Source organism: Pseudophryne corroboree, chromosome 6 (assembly GCF_028390025.1).
Source record: "Pseudophryne corroboree isolate aPseCor3 chromosome 6, aPseCor3.hap2, whole genome shotgun sequence".
NCBI lineage: Eukaryota > Metazoa > Chordata > Amphibia > Anura > Myobatrachidae > Pseudophryne > Pseudophryne corroboree.
Window position 1 is genome coordinate 337,295,127 of NC_086449.1, and position 20,468 is coordinate 337,315,594.

The 20,468-nt window shown below is 46.8% G+C and overlaps 1 protein-coding gene and 1 pseudogene across 3 annotated transcripts in view; one reads left to right on the forward strand and one right to left on the reverse strand.

Moving 5' to 3' along the window:
- The window catches only part of STOML1 (stomatin like 1), a 60,702-nt gene that overhangs the window by 22,916 nt on the left and 17,318 nt on the right, over positions 1-20,468 (forward strand). For all 3 annotated transcript variants that reach the window (XM_063926443.1, XM_063926444.1, XM_063926442.1), the window contains exons 3-4: positions 2,604-2,753; positions 11,428-11,631. In XM_063926443.1, the coding sequence (XP_063782513.1) occupies positions 2,604-2,753; positions 11,428-11,631 (354 nt within the window). The remainder of the gene's footprint in view (positions 1-2,603; positions 2,754-11,427; positions 11,632-20,468) is intronic.
- Positions 610-728, reverse strand: LOC134937599 (5S ribosomal RNA; annotated as a pseudogene).

The following is a 20,468-nucleotide window of genomic DNA, read 5'->3' on the forward strand; positions in this document are numbered from 1 at the left end:
GGAGGAGCCAGTACGCACCATGTGATCCTAAAAGCTTTATTTAGATGTGCCCTGTCTCCTGCGGAGCCCGCTATTCCCCATGGTCCTGACGGAGTCCCAGCATCCACTACGGACTATGAGAAATAGAATTATCGGTAAGTAAATTCTTATTTTTGTAGCTTTAATATATTTTTCATGTTTCCAGTTCCAAAAATCCAAAATTGATGATAAAAACAAGATTCAAACAACACAAATATTAAAATTCTGGTCAGTGGTCTAAAAAGTCTGTGATCTATGGCTACATAGGTATAGTATTATTGTTTATAATTTAGACTGACCAAGTACAATAATTAATTAGTGTGATTAAAACCCGCACTGGGTCAGTAGGAGTTTAGTTCACGCAACGTATCTTAGATTGTAGTACTCATGAATTCAATATCTTAGGGGTGGCCTTAAATACCTCAAGCAGGACAAAAGGAGAGGGGAAGGGATGCAACCTAAGATTGGGGAAGAAGTATAGATAAGTGCCAGAATAGTCTAGCTGATATAAAGTACCTGATCCAAGTAGGAAGGAAGAGAAGTGATGATTTGGCTGTCAGTGTTAGATAGAGAGTTTCTCGATTTCTCAGATTTCTACAATAATTGGTATTCCCAGGCGGTTTTCCATCCAGGTACTAACCCAGCCCACCACTGTTTAGCTTCCAAGATCGGATGGTATTGGGCGTTTACAGTGCGTTGTGGTAGTAGATGAGTACTGTATGTTGTGGTCAGGTCTCTGGGATGACTGATGAGAGTTCACTTAAAGGTAGTTTGGGATAAGTTGAAGCTACAGAGAATGTTGAGAGTGATAGATTGGAGTAATGGTTAAAATTCCAATTAGAAATAAGAAAAGGCGGATCTCCTGTCAGGGTTAGGGAATATGCAGCTGAGCCTTGGCTTTATGTTCTGATGCCCCTAGAATCACTGATGAGAGTCCATGAATAGTGGAAAATGAATTAATTGTACATCAGTCAGGTCATTGTCCAGGTTACCCCTTGCATGTCAGGCATAAAGATACCATAGGTGAAAAAGCACAAAAATTCTAGGTTTCATGCAAATCAGAATCTGTTTATCCACAAATATGGAGGAGAGGCAGAGTTGAGATAATTTTTTATGCTCGCATTAGAGTGGCTTGCTAAACAATGTCAGACATTTATCTGTGTCACAAGCATGCATGCAGTTCATAAGTGCAGGGTTAGTAAACCAGTTATGTCAGTAATATCCTCAGATAGTGACAAAGTATCATTTCAAGGTTTCCACCATGAAATACAGTGGAATTGGTATTGCTGCAATATAACAAATAATACTTACAGGTGTCCTTGAGTTGCATCCATGCACTGAATATACCATATTAGAGCTACAAAAACAAATGCTGTGCCTTGTGGTGTTTAATCCATCAGTTTTTTGTTGCTGCAAAGTCTGCTTTGTGCCTCAAAAAAACGGATAACTAAAGCGACAATAAAAGGAAATGATCAGCAGTGTGGATAACAAACTTTTGTAACAAACTTAACATAACTTTGTTATCCACACTGCTGATCATTTTCTTAAAAAGTTACTTTTTAACACTCATCGTGTAACATTTGTCTTCTATCTTTCAAGAGTGTGCCCAATAAAGAGTCGTCTTCTTGTTTTGTATTCCATTTATAATCGCTGACTCAGGGTGCACCGCCAGTTCGACAACATTGGGTCCCTTCACCCCTTCTCATTGTCAATGTTGGTTGTTTGACAACGACTAAACTTTGTTCATAGACTGGTGCGGAACCGTATTGCATAATTTACCAAGTTAGCAATCCCCAGTAATACCAGCTCGCTGACCACACATGCGCAGGGGTCTGGGACTCCAGGTCGACAACAAAAAGGTTGACACACCTTAGGTCGACGCCAATTGGTCGACACGCCTTAGGTCGACATGGACAAAAGGTCGACATGGACAAAAGGTCGACAGGAACAAGGTCGACATGGAAAAAGGTCGACATGCGTTTTTTTGTGTGTCGTTTTCTTCGAAGAGTGACCGGGAACCCCAATTAGTGCACCGCGTCCCCTCGCATGGCTCGCTTCGCTCGCCATGCTTCGGGCATGGTGCCTTCGCTTCGCTCGGCACAGATTACCGTTCCAATCGTAGTCCACGTGGATCGTTAAGTATGAAAAGGTTCCAAAAAAGAAAACAATTGAGAAAAACTCATGTCGACCTTGTTCCTGTCGACCTTGTTCCGGTCGACCTTTTGTCCATGTCGACCTAAGGTGTGTCGACAAATTGGCGTCGACCTAAGGTGTGTCGACTTTTTTGTTGTTGACCTGGAGTCCGGATACCCATGCGCAGCACGTCCCGCAGAGGAACAGGAGCCCCTTTCCCTAGATGTGATTTATTTTTTATTTTTTAATACATCCTGGCAGTACAGAATTTCTTATTGCCCCGAATTATCATGTCGAAAACCCTATAAATAAATGGTCCACTTAAATAGTAATGCTATGCAACTAATGCAAATTAATTAGTATTTGAAATGCGTGTCATCTTTTGAAATGAGTCTTACCAGCCATATTGTTTTGAATATAAGTGAATTCAATCCATTGTTCTTTTATAACAGATAGTGCCTGATTATGAGAGGGTAGTGATATTTCGGCTTGGCCGGGTGCGCCCAGCTAGAGGTCCTGGACTTGTCCTGCTTCTCCCTCTTATTGACCAGTTTAAGAGAATAGATATGAGAATAAGAGCATTCAGCATACACCCATGTAAGGTGAGTACTCATGGAGAAACTTTTTTTATTATTATACGTTTATTTACAGGGAGCCGTAATACTCCACAGCACTTAGGAGAAAGGAAAATAGAGTGTTTATAAGATATAATACAAGATAGATGTGGACAGAAAGGGGCTTATTCTCAGTAACTTTACCATTGTGAAAACCATGTTACACTGCAAGGGGTGCACATTTTTCTTTGCATGCAGGGTAAATACTGCCTGCTTTTGCATGTAACCCTGAAATGCTGCACAGCTTTAGTTTAGTTTTACACTGCAATTTGAGCTAGGATATGGGCCTTCCAACTCTAAGGGTAGATTCACTAAAGCTTCTAAAACAGATAAGTGAAGGTGTTGCCCATAGTAACCAATCAGATTCTATGATTTTTTAGAATGCAGTAGAGAAATAATAGCTAGCATTTGAATGGTTACCACTTTTCATTCCAGTATTAGTAGTATTACCCTTTAATCTCTCTGCACATTTCAAATCTGCCCCACCTGCAGTGCAACTTGGTTTTGCCAATTTCTGAAATATAAAATAAAAATACAACTGTTGCTTTAAAATGTTTAATATGAATATCTAGTGTTATTTACCCATTGATAATCACATTTAGCAGATTTTGTTTGGGCATCAAAAACGTCACTGGTAACATAAGCGTTCCTTTATAAGGTGCACCTATCGCTAGAAATAATTTCTGGTTTAATAGTCCACCAATTCTGCTTTTGTATTATCGCTACAGCTCCTTCCAGAAAGGCATACTAAATACATAATAGTCATAATAGGTTTCTTTATTGGTACTTCACACAACTACACTTCAGCTTTCCTATAGATAGGGTCTATTAGTATTCCAAAATACGGAATTTTTTGAGTGAGACTGATATAGTGAAACCTTTGTTTTCTGATGGCTCAATGTACACAAACGTTATTTAATACAGTTATTAAAAATATTGTATTAAATGACCTTCAGGCTGTGTGTATAAGGTGTATATGAAACATAAATGCTTTCTGTGCTTAGACTTAGGTCCCATCGCCATGATATCTCATTATGGTATGCAATTATTCCAAAATACGGAAAAATCCGACATCCAAAATACTTCTGGTCCCAAGCATTTTGGATAAGACATACTCAACCTGTATCATTTATTCACGGGATGATTGTTTCCACAGTGCTGTACAGTTGAGTGGATCATGATATGAATTGCATAAAAGTACATGAACCAATGCTGTTGTAAGGCAGCAGCATTGTCAGCACTCCGTAATAAACCAGCTGTTGGCAGCTGGCATTTCTGTGCAGCTCGTGGTGCTCAGGGAATACAGTCAATATACCGGCTGTCGGGATCCTGGTATTCAGGAGACTGACGCCAGCATCCCGACAGCTGGCATTTTGCCGACAGCCAGAATCCCGGCACCCGTCTGGTATTCCTGCTCGGTTGGTGGGTCAACTCTGTGTGGGAATATAACCTGTGGCGAGCGAAGCAAGCTACCGTGCTCAATGCGTGGCGAGCGGACTCTGTTGGAACTCCGGCAGACGGGATGCCCCTGTCAGTATGGTGACCGCCTGCATCCCGTCTGCCTGGATATCATACGTAGACCGTGCTGAAGTATGGTTGGAATAAGGAGAGACAGTGTGAGTTGGAGACATGAAGCATGAACTACTGATTTGTAGAGGTTTTATTACATTCAGCTGCTGGTTAGCTAACCATGGCTGTCCTTCACCATTTATCTAAACTGAACCTCCTTCCTCTTCTGATTCCATCAAAGGGTTTCACATAGGTACTTTTATGTCTATTTGCTATTTTGAAATAGTTGTGTTACCAGTTTTTCTTCAGCATCATGGTTGCTCACTGGAAACACCCTAGTTCCCCAGCAATGGGTACACCCTAGTTCCCCAGAAATGTGTACTAGGAAATGTTGAGAATATTCCCACGTATAATATAACTAATGTGGGTAATCCTATGGATTCATTTTTCTCTAACGTCCTAGTGGATGCTGGGGACTCCGAAAGGACCATGGGGAATAGCGGCTCCGCAGGAGACTGGGCACAAAAGTAAAAGCTTTAGGACTACCTGGTGTGCACTGGCTCCTCCCCCTATGACCCTCCTCCAAGCCTCAGTTAGATTTTTGTGCCTGAACGAGAAGGGTGCATACTAGGTGGCTCTCCTGAGCTGCTTAGAGTAAAAGTTTAAAGTAGGTTTTTTATTTTCAGTGAGACCTGCTGGCAACAGGCTCACTGCACCGAGGGACTAAGGGGAGAAGAAGCGAACTCACCTGCGTGCAGAGTGGATTGGGCTTCTTAGGCTACTGGACATTAGCTCCAGAGGGACGATCACAGGCCCAGCCATGGATGGGTCCCAGAGCCGCGCCGCCGGCCCCCTTACAGAGCCAGAAGACTGAAGAGGTCCGGAAAATCGGCGGCAGAAGACGTCCTGTCTTCAATAAGGTAGCGCACAGCACCGCAGCTGTGCGCCATTGCTCTCAGCACACTTCACACTCCGGTCACTGAGGGTGCAGGGCGCTGGGGGGGGGCGCCCTGAGACGCAATAAAAACACCTTTTTTGGCAAAAAATACATCACATATAGCTCCTGGGCTATATGGATGCATTTAACCCCTGCCAATTTTTCCATAAAAAAGCGGGAGAAAGGCCGCCGAGAAGGGGGCGGAGCCTATCTCCTCAGCACACTGGCGCCATTTTTTCCTCACAGCTCCGTTGGAGGAAGGCTCCCTGACTCTCCCCTGCAGTCCTGAACTACAGAAACAGGGTAAAACAAGAGAGGGGGGGCACAAATTTGGCAGATAAATATATACAACAGCTATATCAGGGAAAAACACTTATATAAGGTTATCCCTATATATATATATATATATATATATATATATATATATATATATATATATATATATATATATATATAGCGCTCTGGTGTGTGCTGGCAAACTCTCCCTCTGTCTCCCCAAAGGGCTAGTGGGGTCCTGTCCTCTATCAGAGCATTCCCTGTGTGTGTGCTGTGTGTCGGTACGTTGTGTCGACATGTATGAGGAGGAAAATGGTGTGGAGGCGGAGCAATTGCCTGTGTTAGTGATGTCACCCCCTAGGGAGTCGACACCTGACTGGATGGTCTTATGGAAAGAATTACGTGATAGTGTCAGCACTTTACAAAAGACTGTTGACGACATGAGACAGCCGGCAAATCAGTTAATACCTGTACAGGCGTCTCAAACACCGTCAGGGGCTCTAAAACGCCCGTTACCTCAGGTCGATACAGACACTGACACGGACACTGACTCCAGTGTCGACGGTGAGGAAACAAACGTATTTTCCAGTAGGGCCACACGTTACATGATCACGGCAATGAAGGAGGTTTTGAACATTTCTGATACTACAAGTACCACAAAAAAGGGTATTATGTGGGGTGTGAAAAAACTACCCGTAGTTTTTCCTGAATCAGATGAATTAAATGAGGTGTGTGATGAAGCGTGGGTTTCCCCCGATAAAAAACTGCTAATTTCTAAAAAATTATTGGCATTATACCCTTTCCCGCCAGAGGTTAGGGCACGTTGGGAAACACCCCCTAGGGTAGATAAGGCGCTCACACGCTTATCAAAACAAGTGGCGTTACCGTCTCCTGATACGGCCGCCCTCAAGGAACCAGCTGATAGGAAGCTGGAAAATATCCTAAAAAGTATATACACACATACTGGTATTATACTGCGACCAGCAATCGCCTCAGCCTGGATGTGCAGTGCTGGGGTGGCTTGGTCGGATTCCCTGACTGAAAATATTGATACCCTGGACAGGGACAATATATTATTGACTATAGAGCATTTAAAGGATGCATTTCTATATATGCGAGATGCACAGAGGGATATTTGCACTCTGGCATCAAGAGTAAGTGCGATGTCCATTTCTGCCAGAAGAGGGTTATGGACGCGACAGTGGTCAGGTGATGCGGATTCCAAACGGCATATGGAAGTATTGCCGTATAAAGGGGAGGAGTTATTTGGGGTCGGTCTATCGGACCTGGTGGCCACGGCAATGGCTGGGAAATCCACCTTTTTACCCCAGGTCACCTCTCAGCAGAAAAAGATACCTTCTTTTTAGGCTCAGTCCTTTCGTCCCCATAAGGGCAAGCGGGCAAAAGGCCACTCATATCTGCCCCGGGGCAGAGGAAGGGGAAAAAGACTGCAGCAGACAGCCTCTTCCCACGAACAGAAGCCCTCCCCCGCTTCTGCCAAGTCCTCAGCATGACGCTGGGGCCTTACAAGCGGACTCGGGCACGGTGGGGGCCCGTCTCAAGAATTTCAGCGCGCAGTGGGCTCACTCGCAAGTGGACCCCTGGATCCTGCAGGTAGTATCTCAGGGGTACAAATTGGAATTCGAGACGTCTCCCCCTCGCCGGTTCCTGAAGTCTGCTTTACCAACGTCTCCCCCCGACAGGGAGGCGGTATTGGAAGCCATTCACAAGCTGTATTCCCAGCAGGTGATAATCAAGGTACCCCTCCTACAACAGGGAAAGGGGTATTATTCCACGCTGTTTGTGGTACCGAAGCCGGACGGCTCGGTGAGACCCATTTTAAATCTGAAATCCTTGAACACTTACATAAAAAGGTTCAAGTTCAAGATGGAGTCACTCAGAGCAGTGATAGTGAACCTGGAAGAAGGGGACTATATGGTGTCTCTGGACATCAAGGATGCTTACCTCCATGTCCCAATTTGCCCTTCTCACCAAGGGTACCTCAGGTTTGTGGTACAGAACTGTCACTATCAGTTTCAGACGCTGCCATTTGGATTGTCCACGGCACCCCGGGTCTTTACCAAGGTAATGGCCGAAATGATGATTCTTCTTCGAAGAAAAGGCGTCTTAATTATCCCTTACTTGGACGATCTCCTGATAAGGGCAAGGTCCAGAGAACAGTTAGAGGTCGGAGTAGCACTATCTCAAGTAGTACTACGACAGCACGGATGGATTCTAAATATTCCAAAATCGCAGCTGATTCCGACGACACGTCTGCTGTTCCTAGGGATGATTCTGGACACAGTACAGAAAAAGGTGTTTCTCCCGGAGGAGAAAGCCAGGGAGTTATCCGACCTAGTCAGGAACCTCCTAAGACCAGGCCAAGTGTCAGTGCATCAATGCACAAGGGTCCTGGGAAAGATGGTGGCTTCTTACGAAGCAATTCCATTCGGCAGATTCCACGCAAGAACTTTTCAGTGGGATCTGCTGGACAAATGGTCCGGATCGCATCTTCAAATGCATCAGCGGATAACCCTGTCTCCAAGGACAAGGGTGTCTCTCCTGTGGTGGTTACAGAGTGCTCATCTCCTAGAGGGCCGCAGATTCGGCATTCAGGATTGGGTCCTGGTGACCACGGATGCCAGCCTGAGAGGCTGGGGAGCAGTCACACAGGGAAGAAATTTCCAGGGCTTGTGGTCAAGCATGGAAACGTCACTTCACATAAATATCCTGGAACTAAGGGCCATTTACAATGCCCTAAGTCAGGCAAGGCCTCTGCTTCAGGGTCAGCCTTTGTTGATCCAGTCGGACAACATCACGGCAGTCGCCCACGTAAACAGACAGGGCGGCACAAGAAGCAGGAGGGCAATGATGGAAGTTGCAAGGATTCTTCGCTGGGCGGAAAATCATGTGATAGCACTGTCAGCAGTGTTCATTCCGGGAGTGGACAACTGGGAAGCAGACTTCCTCAGCAGACACGATCTTCACCCGGGGGAGTGGGGACTTCACCCAGAAGTCTTCCACATGATTGTGAACCGTTGGGAAAAACCAAAGGTGGACATGATGGTGTCCCGCCTCAACATAAAACTGGACAGATATTGCGCCAGGTCAAGGGACCCTCAGGCAATAGCTGTGGACGCTCTGGTAACACCGTGGGTGTACCAGTCAGTATATGTGTTCCCTCCTCTGCCTCTCATACCCAAGGTACTGAGAATCATAAGAAGGAGAGGTGTAAAGACTATACTCGTGGCTCCGGATTGGCCAAGAAGGACTTGGTACCCGGAAATTCAAGAGATGCTCACGGAAGACCCGTGGCCTCTACCTCTAAGAAAGGACCTGCTCCAGCAGGGACCATGTCTGTTCCAAGACTTACCGCGGCTGCGTTTGACGGCATGGCGGTTGAACGCCGGATCCTGAAGGAAAAAGGCATTCCGGATGAAGTTATCCCTACCCTGATCAAAGCCAGGAAGGATGTAACTGTGCAACATTATCACCGTATTTGGCGTAAATATGTTGCGTGGTGTGAGGCCAGGAAGGCCCCTACAGAGGAATTTCAACTGGGTCGATTCCTGCATTTCCTGCAAACAGGACTGTCTATGGGCCTCAAATTAGGGTCCATTAAGGTTCAAATTTCGGCCCTGTCAATATTCTTCCAAAAAGAACTAGCTTCAGTTCCTGAAGTTCAGACGTTTGTCAAGGGGGTACTGCATATACAGCCTCCTTTTGTGCCTCCAGTGGCACCTTGGGATCTCAATGTAGTTTTGGGATTCCTAAAATCACATTGGTTTGAAACACTCACCACTGTGGACTTAAAATATCTCACATGGAAAGTGGTAATGCTGTTAGCCCTGGCTTCAGCCAGGCGTGTATCAGAATTGGTGGCTTTATCCTATAAAAGCCCTTACCTAATTTTTCATACGGACAGGGCAGAATTGAGGACTCGTCCTCAATTTCTCCCTAAGGTGGTTTCAGCATTTCACTTAAACCAGCCTATTGTGGTGCCTGCGGCTACTAGGGACTTGGAGGATTCCAAGTTGCTGGACGTAGTCAGGGCCCTGAAAATATATGTTTCCAGGACGGCTGGAGTCAGAAAATCTGACTCGCTGTTTATCCTGTATGCACCCAACAAGCTGGGTGCCCCTGCTTCTAAGCAGACGATTGCTCGTTGGATTTGTAGTACAATTCAGCTTGCACATTCTGTGGCAGGCCTGCCACAGCCAAAATCTGTAAAAGCCCATTCCACACGGAAAGTGGGCTCATCTTGGGCGGCTGCCCGAGGGGTCTCGGCTTTACAACTTTGCCGAGCAGCTACTTGGTCAGGGGCAAATACGTTTGCAAAATTCTACAAATTTGATACCCTGGCTGAGGAGGACCTGGAGTTCTCTCATTCGGTGCTGCAGAGTCATCCGCACTCTCCCGCCCGTTTGGGAGCTTTGGTATAATCCCCATGGTCCTTTCGGAGTCCCCAGCATCCACTGGGACGTTAGAGAAAATAAGAATTTACTTACCGATAATTCTATTTCTCATAGTCCGTAGTGGATGCTGGGCGCCCATCCCAAGTGCGGATTGTCTGCAATACTTGTACATAGTTATTGTTACAAAAATCGGGTTATTATTGTTGTGAGCCATCTTTTCAGAGGCTCCTCTGTTATCATGCTGTTAACTGGGTTCAAATCACAAGTTGTACGGTGTGATTAGTGTGGCTGGTATGAGTCTTACCCTGGATTCAAAATCCTTCCTTATTGTGTACGCTCGTCCGGGCACAGTATCCTAACTGAGGCTTGGAGGAGGGTCATAGGGGGAGGAGCCAGTGCACACCAGGTAGTCCTAAAGCTTTTACTTTTGTGCCCAGTCTCCTGCGGAGCCGCTATTCCCCATGGTCCTTTCGGAGTCCCCAGCATCCACTACGGACTATGAGAAATAGAATTATCGGTAAGTAAATTCTTATTTTTTTTACATGGATCTATTTTAAAAAAAAACATGATTTAGCTGTGGCCTTGTGGCCTGAGCTCCAATTTATTAGGTGGAGGCAGAAGGAACTGTTGGATACTGCAGAAGGAAGCTGGCTGTTAGCACTTTACTAAGGGTCCGTACATACGGCACGATGTGTCACTGAACGACACATCGTGCCCGACAGGGGCCGGCATCGGCAAGTGCATACACACATTTGCTGATGCCGGGAGCGACAAACAGCGGTGGGGGTGGAGCAGGGGCCATGCTGCATTCGGCAGCGTGGCGTCGCTAACGACAGCCCCAGATCTGTATGTTCAAATGATCTGGGGCTGTTGTTAGTGACCCGCTGGTGTGCACATCACCATCGGTATCGGTCATACACATGGAACGATGTACACAATGTGTCGTTCCAAATGATCGGAAATGCCCACATCGTGGCTCTAATCGTTCCGTGTGTACCCACCTTAACTCCTGCTCTCCAGCAGCACCTTTTTGCCTCAATGCAGCCCTGCAGGGCTGTTGAGACATGGTGGGCCTGGGAGATACAGGGGGGGCATGACCAAATCCAGTAGGCATTGCCACACACTCTGGATGGGAGTATAATTACTAAATTGCAGCTTTTCAGAGCCATCGTGGGATTTAAAAGGACAATAATATTAAATGGAGAATCAGAAGTGTTTTGAATTTAATATTATCCTTTTAAATACTGCTGCCTGAACCGCCATCAAGTGCTTAATAAATATTCCCCCTAGTTATTTCAACTTTTATGACATTAATTGCATAAGCATGCAGCAGCCTTCCCTGTTAATGCACACAAAACCTCCAAGTACTATACTCCGTCCTGCAGCAGACAGCTGTCTTTAAGACATAACCTGCTATACTTTTGACAAGATTATAGTTTGTTTTTATTATACTGTATTAATGTTGGATTGTATGTTGGACTTGTATGTTCCATTAAATCGTTTGTTATCCTTTGGGTTTGTTTAGGTGAAGTCCCGGGATGATGTGCCAGTGTCCATGGGTGCAGATGTTCAGTTTAGAGTATGTGACCCCATCTTGTCTGTACTATCTGTCCAGGATCTTAACTTTGTAACGCAGCACACGGCAGAGAACCTGCTGGCACAAAGCCTGGGACGCAAATACCTCCGAGAGATTCATGGTGACCGGGTGCGGATAGGAGAACATCTCAAGGTAAACAGGCTGATAACTACACCATACTAATTATCACTGCAGATAGGCTCATTCAAGGCTTTCTAAAAGTCACCAGTATTTATAATATTGTTGCTGTTGTTTTTCTGGATTTCTGCAATATTATATTTTGAAATGCTTAATATAAAGATTTAATAATTTTCCATTTATTGATGCGATTGGTGTCTGTTAATTAGACAGCGCTCCACACCCTTTTTTTGTTATAATTCAAGGCTTTGCTGTCCAAGTTACAGACTTCTGCACCTTGATATCTAGGGCAAACCTTGCATAGGCATTTAGGGCCTAATTCAGACCTGATCGCTCCCCTGTGAATTTGCAGAGGTTTGCGATCTGACAGTCACCGCCCAGACTGCACGCCGTACGTGCATACGACATCTGAAAAGCTTTGCAAATGCCGGTCAGTTGCAAATACGTTCGCAACTCACTCACCATTGAATGTTTCCAACAGTGCGATAGGAACAGGCTGTTCGGGGATGGAGCTGACGTCGCACACCGTCCCTGAAAACGCTTGGGAACAATTGCATTTTTCCTGACACTCCCAGAAAACTGTCAGTTACCACCCCCAAACATTCCGCTTCCTGTCAATCATCTTAAGTACGCATAGCGATCAAAAATGATGCTGGATTCTTTTGCAGTTTGGCCTCACACGTGTGCACTATGATCCGTGTGCATGCACAGTCGATCGATTATCGTCCGCCTTGCAAATTCACACAACAGCGATCAGGTCTGAATTAGGTCCTTAGTTACATCTTTAATAGCTAATGGAAATGAAACACACACAAGCCATTTGTTGCTCACTCTCCTAAAAAAGCATCAATAGGCTTTTACCATCATGATATCCAACGTTACTTTTTTTTTTTCAAAATTGTATTGTTGTTTGTGTATTTAGCTTTATTTTTGGATTGGAATAACACACTCCGAACATCTTTTCTGTATTTCCTCGTGGCCAGTGCTTGTTCCAGCAGCTCTCTGAAGGGTGCAGTTAAACCAGCAGGGGTCTGAGGGAACATCCGCATGTTTTCCTTTTAAATATTTTTTGACTTGTTCACATAGCTGGGAAATTGGCCTTGGCTCACCAGTCTTGTTGTCCCAACAGATCTGTGTGTCATTGTCTTTCATAGTACTGGTACTTTGGGGGTCATTCTGAGTTGATCGCTAGTGAAAAATGTTCGCAGCGCAGTGATTAAGTGAAAAAGCAGCACTTCTGCTTATGCGGAGCAGTGCGCACACGCGACGTACTTTCACAACAAGTGATGTATTTTTACAAAAGGTCTAGCGATGCTTTTAAGTCGCAATGGCAGCCGCAGAGTGATTGACAGGAAAGGGGCGTTTCTGGGTGTCAACTGACCGTTTTCAGGGAGTGTTCCAAAAAAACGCTGGCGTGCCAGGAAAAATGCAGGCGTGGCTGGCCGAACGCAGGGCATGTTTGTGACGTCAAATCCGGAACTGAATGGTCTGAAGTGATCGCAAGCACTGAGTAGGTCTGGAGCTACTCTAAAACTGCACAATTTTTTTTTGTAGCCGCTCTGCGATCCGTTCGTTCGCACTTCTGCTAAGCTAAGATACACTCCCAGAGGGCGGTGGCTTAGCGTTTGTACGGCTGCTAAAAACAGCTAGCGAGCGATCAACTTGGAATGACCCCCTTTGTGAACTGATTGTTTTACGTACAAATTCGCCAGTGGGGGACTGCAGGACCCATTCTGCGCAAGTGCAGAACAGTTCCTGCGTGATTGCTCACAGTCGTCCACCCCCGTCCACCCCCCCTTCATAGTCTGGGGAGCAGAGAAGCGGTGGCGATAGGGACATGTCGCTCCCAATTTGTAGGTGTGCCAAGCCCAGGCACTTCGTTGTCAGACACTGACTTCCTGTACCCTACTGACCAGTTCTGTTGGCCAGTCTGAGTAAGCATTGTAAAAGTGATCCGATACCATGTCTTCGGATGCAGCACTCGGACCTGCATTGCATGCAGCAGGCATCTGTTTCTTACTGGTGCCTACTGCTACATTTGCCGTTTAGTTGTACGGTATTGTGAAGCTACTTTTCTGCAGCTGTGCAATAACGTACCAATCAGAATCCGGCCCTAATAGCATTATGGCTGGGACTGATATTAGAGTCACAGCCAGAAAAAATACATACAGATGGAGCCTCCTTCATCGTTGCAGTTTCTCCGCCTAAACGGAGTATTTGTCGTCCCTTAGCTATAGCTCAGGTTGATGAGGTGTTGCACTCAGAGGCTCGTTGAGGTGCAACAACATACACAGCATGCAATACAAATATTCACCACTGGGTGGCTAATGCTCCACTAATCCAGTACTGTAGAGCGAATATCGGCAGATGGATACACTGTACAGTACAGTAATCGTACTGTAATAGTGTACTCTTAGCAAGCTCTGGCAAATGGCCAGTGACAACTGTAATGTTATACACACAGACCAACGGTCAGATGGAGAAAGTCAATCAGGAACTTGAAATGCATAGCGTACTGTAAATACAGGGACGTTGTAGAAAATATCACAAGAGGGCATATGTATTAACCTGGAGAAGGCATAAGGAAGTGATAAACCAGTGATATGTGCAAGGCGATAAATATACCAGCCAATCAGCTCCAATATGTAAATTAACAGTTAGAAGCTGATTGGCTGGTGCGTTTATCACCTTGCACTTATCACTGGTTTATCACTTCCTTATACCTTCTCCAGGTTAATACATCTGCCCCAAGGTCCTTTGTGGGATCAGATCAAACGGGTTAGCCTTCTCTCCCCACATGCATCAGTGAGCCTTGAGCAAACATGTACATTTTGCTGGTTCCCCAGTTATACTTCCTTGAACCACTTTTGGCTGGGACTAACCACTGCATACTGGGAACATCCCACAAGACCTGAACTGTTAGAAATGCTCTGTCCAAGTTATCTAGCCAGCACAGTTTGGCCCTTGTCAAAATCGCTCCGATCCTTACTTCTGCCCATTTTTCTTGCTTCCAACACATTTTCTGACTGTTCACTTCCTACCTTGACAAGTGACATTGTAATGAGATAATCAATGTTATTCATATCAGTAGCTTTAATGCTATGGCTTATGGGTGGAAGTGGAACAATGAAATAATGATTTATTAAGCCTTCTTACACTTGCAATGTTAACGTGGTCCATGTCCTTAAAACAGTGATGGCAGCTGTCTTTACTGGTTCATTTATTCACCTCTGAGATGTATCAGGAGAGTCACCCTATAGACAATTATCACATTATCAATTGCCTCTCCTGATAAGTAAGTGCATTTGTAATGTAGTAGAAGTGCCTTATTCACACATTAAGGGTAGTTTGTCAAACAGTTGTAGTGAAAATTGTGTTTTGTGATGTCATGTGTTTTACCTTTGTGGGATTGTACACCCTTTTACATGGAGACACACGGATTTGAGGGTCAAGATGATGGCCTCATTAACCTCATTAACTAATGCAAGGAGTTAGGTGGATTGAGGATGTTACTTACCAAGTAGGGGAGAGTGGGGTAGGATGAGCCAGTGGGGTAAGTTAACCCACCCCTGTATCTAGGCAACTGTACACTTTTGTTGCCATGTAACAATAAATTCAGGAAGCACACGTTCATAAGGATATTCCACCTTTTGTTATTCCCCCAACATTATTCGATTTTTTTTCTCTGACGTCCTAGTGGATGCTGGGGACTCCGTAAGGACCATGGGGAATAGACGGGCTCCGCAGGAGACTGGGCACTCTATAGAAAGATTTAGGACTATCTGGTGTGCACTAGCTCCTCCCCCTATGACCCTCCTCCAAGCCTCAGTTAGATTTCTGTGCCCGGCTGAGCTGGATGCATACTAGGGGCTCTCCTGAGCTCCTAGAAGAAAGTATAGTTTAGGTTTTTTATTTTCAGTGAGACCTGCTGGCAACAGGCTCACTGCAACGAGGGACTAAGGGGAGAAGAAGCGAACCTACCTAAGTGGTGGTAGCTTGGGCTTCTTAGGCTACTGGACACCATTAGCTCCAGAGGGATCGAACACAGGACCCGACCTCGTCGTCCGTTCCCGGAGCCGCGCCGCCGTCCCCCTTACAGAGCCAGAAACAAGAAGGTGGTCCGGAAAATCGGCGGCTGAAGACTTCTGTCTTCTCCAAGGTAGCGCACAGCACTGCAGCTGTGCGCCATTGCTCCTCATGCACACCACACACTGCGGTCACTGATGGGTGCAGGGCGCTGGGGGGGGGGGGGGCGCCCTGAGCAGCAATAGTAACACCTTGGCTGGCAAAACTAACACCATATATAGCCCCAGAGGCTATATAGGTGTATATTAACCCCTGCCAGAAACGATAAAATAGCGGGAGAAAGCCCGCCGAAAAAGGGGCGGAGCCAACTCCCTCAGCACACTGGCGCCATTATTCCCTCACAGCTTCGCTGGAAGGAAGCTCCCTGGCTCTCCCCTGCAGTCCTGCACTACAGAAAGGGTAAAAAAGAGAGGGGGGGGCACAATTTAGGCGCAATATATATATATATATTATAGGCAGCTATAGGGGAAAACACTCTGTATAGTGATATCCCTGTGTTATATAGCGCCCTGGTGTGTGCTGGCATACTCTCCCTCTGTCTCCCCAATGGGCTTTGTGGGGTCCTGTACTCTGTAAGAGCATTCCCTGTGTGTCTGCTGTGTGTCGGTACTGCTGTGTTGACATGTATGATGAGGATAATGATGTGGAGGCGGAGCAAATGCCTGTGAATGTGTTGTCACCCCCTGCGGGGTCGACACCAGTGTGGATGGACTTATGGAAGGAATTACGTGACAGTGTCAACTCCTTACATAAAAGGTTTGACGACATAGGACAGCCGGCTACTCAGCTTGTGCCTGTCCAAGCGTCTCAAATGTCATCAGGGGCTGTAAAACGCCCGCTACCTCAGATGACAGATACAGATGTCGACACGGATACCGACTTCAGTGTCGACGATGATGAGACGAGTGTACCCTCCAATAGATCCACCCGTTATATGATTGAGGCTATGAAAAATGTATTACACATTTCTGATGATACCCCAGGTACCACAAAAAAAAAGGGTATTATGTTTGGTGAGAAAAAACTACCAGTAGTTTTTCCTGCATCTGACGAATTAAATGAGGTGTGTGTGAGGAAGCGTGAACTTCCCCAGATAAGAAAGTGATCATTTCTAAACGGTTAATGGCTGCGTACCCTTTCCCGCCAGAGGATAGGTCACGCTGGGAAACACCCCCTAGGGTAGATAAAGCGCTGACACGCTTATCAAAGAAGGTGGCACTACCGTCTCCGGATACGGCCGCCCTAAAAGAACCTGCTGATAGAAAGCAGGAAAGTACCCTAAAAGCTATATACACACACACTGGCATTATATTGAGACCCGCTATTGCATCAGCTTGGATGTGCAGTGCTGCTGCTGCGTGGTCAGACTCCCTGTCGGAAAACATTGATACCATGGATAGGGACAATATTTTGCTAACGATTGACCATATAAAAGACGCGGTCTTATACATGCGTGATGCACAGAGGGATATTTGCCGGCTGGCATCAAAAATAAGCGCTATGTCCATTGCCGCCAGACGGGGGTTGTGGACTAGGCAATGGTCAGGTGATGCCGACTCCAAGCGGCACATGGAAGTTTTACCCTATAAAGGGGTGGAACTTTTTGGGGAAGGTCTTTCAGACCTCGTTTCCACAGCTACTGCTGGGAAATCGACTTTTTTGCCACAGGCTACCCCACAGCAAAAGAAAGCACCGTATTATCAGGTACAGTCCTTTCGGCCCCAGAAAAATAAGCGGGCTAGAGGCTCATCCTTTCTGCCGAGGGGCAGAGGAAGGGGGAAAAAGCTGCAGCACACAGCTAGTTCCCAGGAGCAGAAGTCCTCCCCTGCGTCCGGTAAGTCCACAGCATGACGCTGGGGCTGCTCAGGCGGAATCGGGAACGGTGGGGGCACGTCTCAGGTTTTTCAGCACACAGTGGGCTCTCTCACAAGTGGATCCCTGGGTCCTTCAAGTGGTATCTCAGGGGTACAGGCTGGAATTCGAGACGTCTCCCCCCCGCCGTTTCCTAAAGTCTGCCTTGCCGGCAACTCCCTCTGCCGGGGAGGCAGTGTTGGTGGCTATTCAAAAACTGTATTCACAGAAAGTGATTGTCAAGGTACCCCTCCTTCAGCAAGAAAAGGGTTACTACTCCACAATGTTTGTGGTACCGAAACCGGACGGTTCGGTGAGACCCATTTTAAATTTAAAAACCTTGAACACTTATATCAAAAGGTTCAAGTTCAAGATGGAATCGCTCAGGGCGGTTATTGCGAGCCTGGAGGAGGGGGATTACATGGTATCCCTGGACATCAAGGATGCGTACCTGCATGTCCCCATTTACCCTCCGCACCAGGAGTACCTCAGATTTGTGGTACAGGACTGTCACTATCAGTTCCAGACGCTGCCGTTTGGGTTATCCACGGCACCGAGGGTCTTTACCAAGGTAATGGCCGAAATGATGATACTCCTTCGCAAGAAGGGAGTTTTAATTATCCCGTACTTGGACGATCTCCTGATAAAGGAGAGGTCCAAAGAACAGTTGATAGTGGGGTTGGCACTTTCTCAGGAAGTGCTACAACAGCACGGCTGGATTCTAAACATTCCAAAGTCACAGCTGGTCCCGACGACACGTCTTCTATTCCTGGGAATGATTCTGGACACAGACCAGAAAAAAGTGTTTCTTCCACTGGAAAAAGCCGAGGAATTGTCATCTCTGGTCAGAGACATCCTAAAACCAGGAAAAGTGTCGGTACATCAATGCACACGAGTCCTGGGGAAAATGGTAGCTTCGTACGGAGCAATTCCATCCGGAAGGTTCCACGCAAGGACGTTCCAGTGGGACCTGTTGGACAAATGGTTCGGGTCCCATCTCCAGATGCAACAGCGGATAACCCTATCGGCCAGAACCAGGGTGTCGCTGCTGTGGTGGCTGCAGAGGGCTCATCTACTAGAGGGCCGCAGATTCGGAATACAGGACTGGGTCCTGGTGACCACGGATGCCAGCCTTCGGGGCTGGGGGGCAGTCACAAAGGGAAGAAATTTCCAAGGACTGTGGTCAGATCAGGAGATTTCTCTTCACATAAATATCCTGGAGCTAAGGGCCATTTACAATGCCCTAAGCCAGGCAAGACCCCTGCTTCAAAACCAGCCGGTACTGATCCAGTCAGACAAAATCACGGCGGTCGCCCATGTAAACAGACAGGGCGGCACGAGAAGCAGGATGGTGATGGCAGAAGCCACAAGGATTCTCAGATGGGCAGAGAATCATGTGTTAGCACTGACGGCAGTGTTCATTCCGGGAGTGGACAACTGGGAAGCAGACTTCCTCAGCAGGCACGACCTCGACCCGGGAGAATGGGGACTTCATCCAGAAGTATTCCAAATGCTGGTCAACCGGTGGGAAAAACCACAGGTAGACATGATGGCGTCCCGCCTCAACAAGAAGTTGACAAGATATTGCGCCCGGTCAAGAGACCCTCAGGCGATAGCGGTGGACGCTTTAGTGACACCATGGGTGTATCAGTCGGTTTATGTGTTTCCTCCTCTACCTCTCATACCCAAGGTACTGAGAATAATAAGAAGGCGAGGAGTGAAAACCATACTCGTGGTTCCGGATTGGCCAAGAAGAGCTTGGTACCCGGAACTTCAAGAGATGCTTACAGAGGACCCTTGGCCTCTGCCGCTCAGACAAGACCTGCTGCAGCAGGGACCCTGTCTGTTCCAAGACTTACCGCGGCTGCGTTTGACGGCATGGCGGTTGAACACCGGATCCTGAAGGAAAAGGGTATTCCGGAGGAAGTCATCCCTACCCTGATCAAAGCCAGGAAGGATGTCACCGCAAGACATTATCACCGCATTTGGCGAAAATATGTTGCTTGGTGTGAGGCCATGAAGGCCCCGACGGAGGAATTTCAACTGGGTCGATTCCTGCACTTCCTGCAAGCAGGGGTGACGTTGGGCCTCAAATTGGGGTCCATAAAGGTCCAGATTTCGGCTCTGTCGATTTTCTTCCAAAAAGAACTGGCTTCACTGCCTGAAGTTCAGACTTTTGTCAAAGGAGTACTGCATATTCAGCCTCCTTTTGTGCCCCCAGTGGCACCTTGGGATCTCAATGTGGTTTTGGCATTCCTGAAATCACATTGGTTCGAACCACTTAAGACTGTGGATTTAAAATATCTCACGTGGAAAGTGGTCATGCTGTTGGCCCTGGCGTCGGCCAGGAGGGTTTCAGAATTGGCGGCTTTGTCTTGTAAAAGCCCTTATCTGATTTTCCATATGGATAGGGCAGAATTGAGGACTCGTCCTCCGTTTCTCCCAAAGGTGGTCTCAGCTTTTCACTTGAACCAACCTATTGTGGTGCCTGCGGCTACTGGGGACTTGGAGGATTCCAAGTTGCTGGACGTAGTCGGGGCCCTGAAAATTTATATTTCCAGGACGGCTGGAGTCAGAAAGACTGACTCGCTGTTTATCCTGTATGCACCCACCAAGCTGTGTGCTCCTGCTTCTAAGCAGTCTATTGCGCGCTGGATTTGTAGCACTATTCAGCTGGCTCATTCTGCGGTAGGCTTACCGCAGCCTAAATCTGTAAAAGCCCATTCCACACGGAAGGTGGGCTCATCTTGGGCGGCTGCCCGAAGGGTCTCGGCTTTACAACTTTGCCGAGCAGCTACTTGGTCGGGGGCAAACACGTTTGCAAAATTCTACAAATTTGATACCCTGGCTGAGGAGGACCTGGGATTCTCTCATTCGGTGCTGCAGAGTCATCCGCACTCTACCGCCCGTTTGGG